This window comes from Chinchilla lanigera, unplaced genomic scaffold, assembly GCF_000276665.1.
Source record: "Chinchilla lanigera isolate Chin_1 unplaced genomic scaffold, ChiLan1.0 scaffold00091, whole genome shotgun sequence".
Classification (NCBI taxonomy): Eukaryota; Metazoa; Chordata; class Mammalia; order Rodentia; family Chinchillidae; genus Chinchilla; species Chinchilla lanigera.
Genome location: NW_004955492.1, coordinates 7,531,309 through 7,533,569, shown reverse-complemented (window position 1 = coordinate 7,533,569; position 2,261 = coordinate 7,531,309). Strand labels below are relative to the sequence as shown.

At 43.2% G+C, this 2,261-nt stretch overlaps 1 protein-coding gene across 1 annotated transcript in view; it reads right to left on the bottom strand.

Moving 5' to 3' along the window:
- The window catches only part of LOC102008952 (chromosome unknown open reading frame, human C1orf131), a 15,435-nt gene that overhangs the window by 1,665 nt on the left and 11,509 nt on the right, over positions 1 to 2,261 (bottom strand). Inside the window, exons 3-6 of the mRNA XM_005404977.2 lie at positions 1,896 to 1,952; positions 1,020 to 1,115; positions 816 to 902; positions 230 to 282 (exon numbers count right to left, since the gene is read on the bottom strand). Coding sequence (XP_005405034.1) covers positions 230 to 282; positions 816 to 902; positions 1,020 to 1,115; positions 1,896 to 1,952 — 293 coding nt within the window. The remainder of the gene's footprint in view (positions 1 to 229; positions 283 to 815; positions 903 to 1,019; positions 1,116 to 1,895; positions 1,953 to 2,261) is intronic.

Genomic DNA, 2,261 nt, shown 5'->3' with positions numbered 1-2,261 from the left:
ATTTTTTGGTTTTTCTCCGGTACCGGGAACCGAACTCACGACCTTGCGCTTGCTAGGCAGGCGCTTTTGCCGCTGAGCTAAATCCCCAGCCCCTTCCCCCCATAGTCTTGATAAGGACAACCAAGGCAGAGAGGCTCTCTAACAGCTGGAACCACACACACCAGACACTGTGTCAGATCTAAGATGTTCACCCTGGCAGTCAGTCCCGGCACCTGCAGATATCACTCACCTATCTTCCTGTCCTCTCCTCTTCTTTCTCTTGAAAATATCTGCATCCTGGGCCTGATTTTAGAATTTAAAATAATAAATGTGTCAGTAATGGATAATGGAGATTCAAAAAAGGGCAAGAGGTTTCTGATCAAAGCCACCAACATACCACTTATTTTTAATAATTTTTTCAAGTGGGCATATTAAACATACAGTCTCAAAGTCTCATCTTGAAACCCTTTCAAGAATGTAAAAGGCTATTCTGGGTAAGACAGTCTTATGCTGAAAAGTCCAGTCACTTCTATTTCAGGTGTAAAGAAGGGAGTGTCATATCTTTTTCTTGTGGTTTTCATAGGCCTCTGTGTGCTTTACAGTGTGAAATGTACAAAACAAGGCAGCACTGGAAAGCAGGCAGCGTTTCCTGTCAACACGCTAGATCCTCAGCTGTATTACAAGATGAAGCCGATGCAAAGTAGAGGGAATTTCCCATGCAACTCTGTGTCCTGACTTCTTAGTAGGGAGTGGCCTCCTGCAATGTCACTGTGGCTGGCTGCACCCATCACACTGTTTTACTGACCAAAGAACAGACTATAGTATATTATACCTACCACTCTCTTCTCTTCCTCCTTTGCTGCCTGTTTTGCTTTAATTTGGTCCTGCAAAACCTTGTAATTCATGTAAGTATTTCTGGGAGGCTAAAATGAAGGAATAAGAACATACATGGTCAAATTTTGTTCTTCAAAAAGTCCCCACGTCCATGTGTCACCCTGGACCCCCTTTCTGCACCCGCCTGCCAATGAAGTACCCCTCACCTTGGCACCGAGCATGATGGCGCGTTCCCTTTCCAGGACTCTTTCCTTTCCTTTCCCGTAGCCTGTAATCCCAAACCGGTGCACTTCCAATCGAGCCTGAGAATAGCAAACAGAGTCCAACCCTGGTGCTTCCCAGTGGTGCCACCGAAGAGGCACATCCCCAGGTAACACAGCCAGACATACAGTGCCAGCCCAAAAGCAAGCGTGATGATGGGTCGGCTGGGTGTGGCTGCAGGATCACCACAGAGGCTCCCTTTTCACATCACCGTTGCCTCATGACATCATCCTCCCTTGTTTGACAGCCAAAGCCAAGAGTTATCGCTGCACAATGTAAAGACAGCCAGGACACAAGGCAGAGCTCTGCAGCATCCTAGGATGCTCCATCCAACAAGCCATCACCCAGAAAGGCAATGGTTTCAGCTGAACAGTACGATGCAGACACACCCACCTACATGTCAACCCGCGAGTCATGGCAGATGGCATGCAGACCCAAGTCTTCAGAAAGAAGATAGCGTGTTACCAAAACCCACACTCTTAGTTGTTGAATTACCTTCTCCTGTTCTTTTTTTTAAACATATTTTTAAAACCTGCTACAAATGCAAAAGACATCTCTGCCTTTCTAACTTACCATCTTCTCATTGCTATTGTAGCTGGAAAACTGTCTTGTCTTAAGTGAGTGTGACAGTCAATGAAGTGAACATGGTGAGAACTCACTTAGCGATTTCTCTAGCCATCAGACATGTAAAATATTTGGGATGTTTCTGTGCTAGAAATAAATCCGCTAATGTATTATAAATTTTACAAATATAAATTTAATATAACTACAATAAACTTCTAAATTAATTATAAATAATATAACAATCTCAAAATACATACCTTTTCTAGGTTAAATTCTTGAATATCTGAATCTTTCTCATGGACATTAGTTTTAGTCTGTAAAGAAAAAATTCTTATTGAAATCACTGTTAACACATTATTACAGACTGATCACTATCAGAATGACAAGCTTTCAAAAGCCTCACACCCATTAGACTGGTTACTATGGAAAAAAGTGGGAAGTAACAAGTACAGGCCAGAATGTAGAAAAACTGGAGCTTCTGTGTTCTACTGGTGGGAAGGTAAAATGGTACAGCTGCTGTGGAAAACTATGGCAGTTTCTCACATATTAAAAACAAAATTATTGGCCGGGCATGGTGGTGGACGCCTGTAATCCCAGCACTCAGGAGGCTGAGGCAGGAGGAT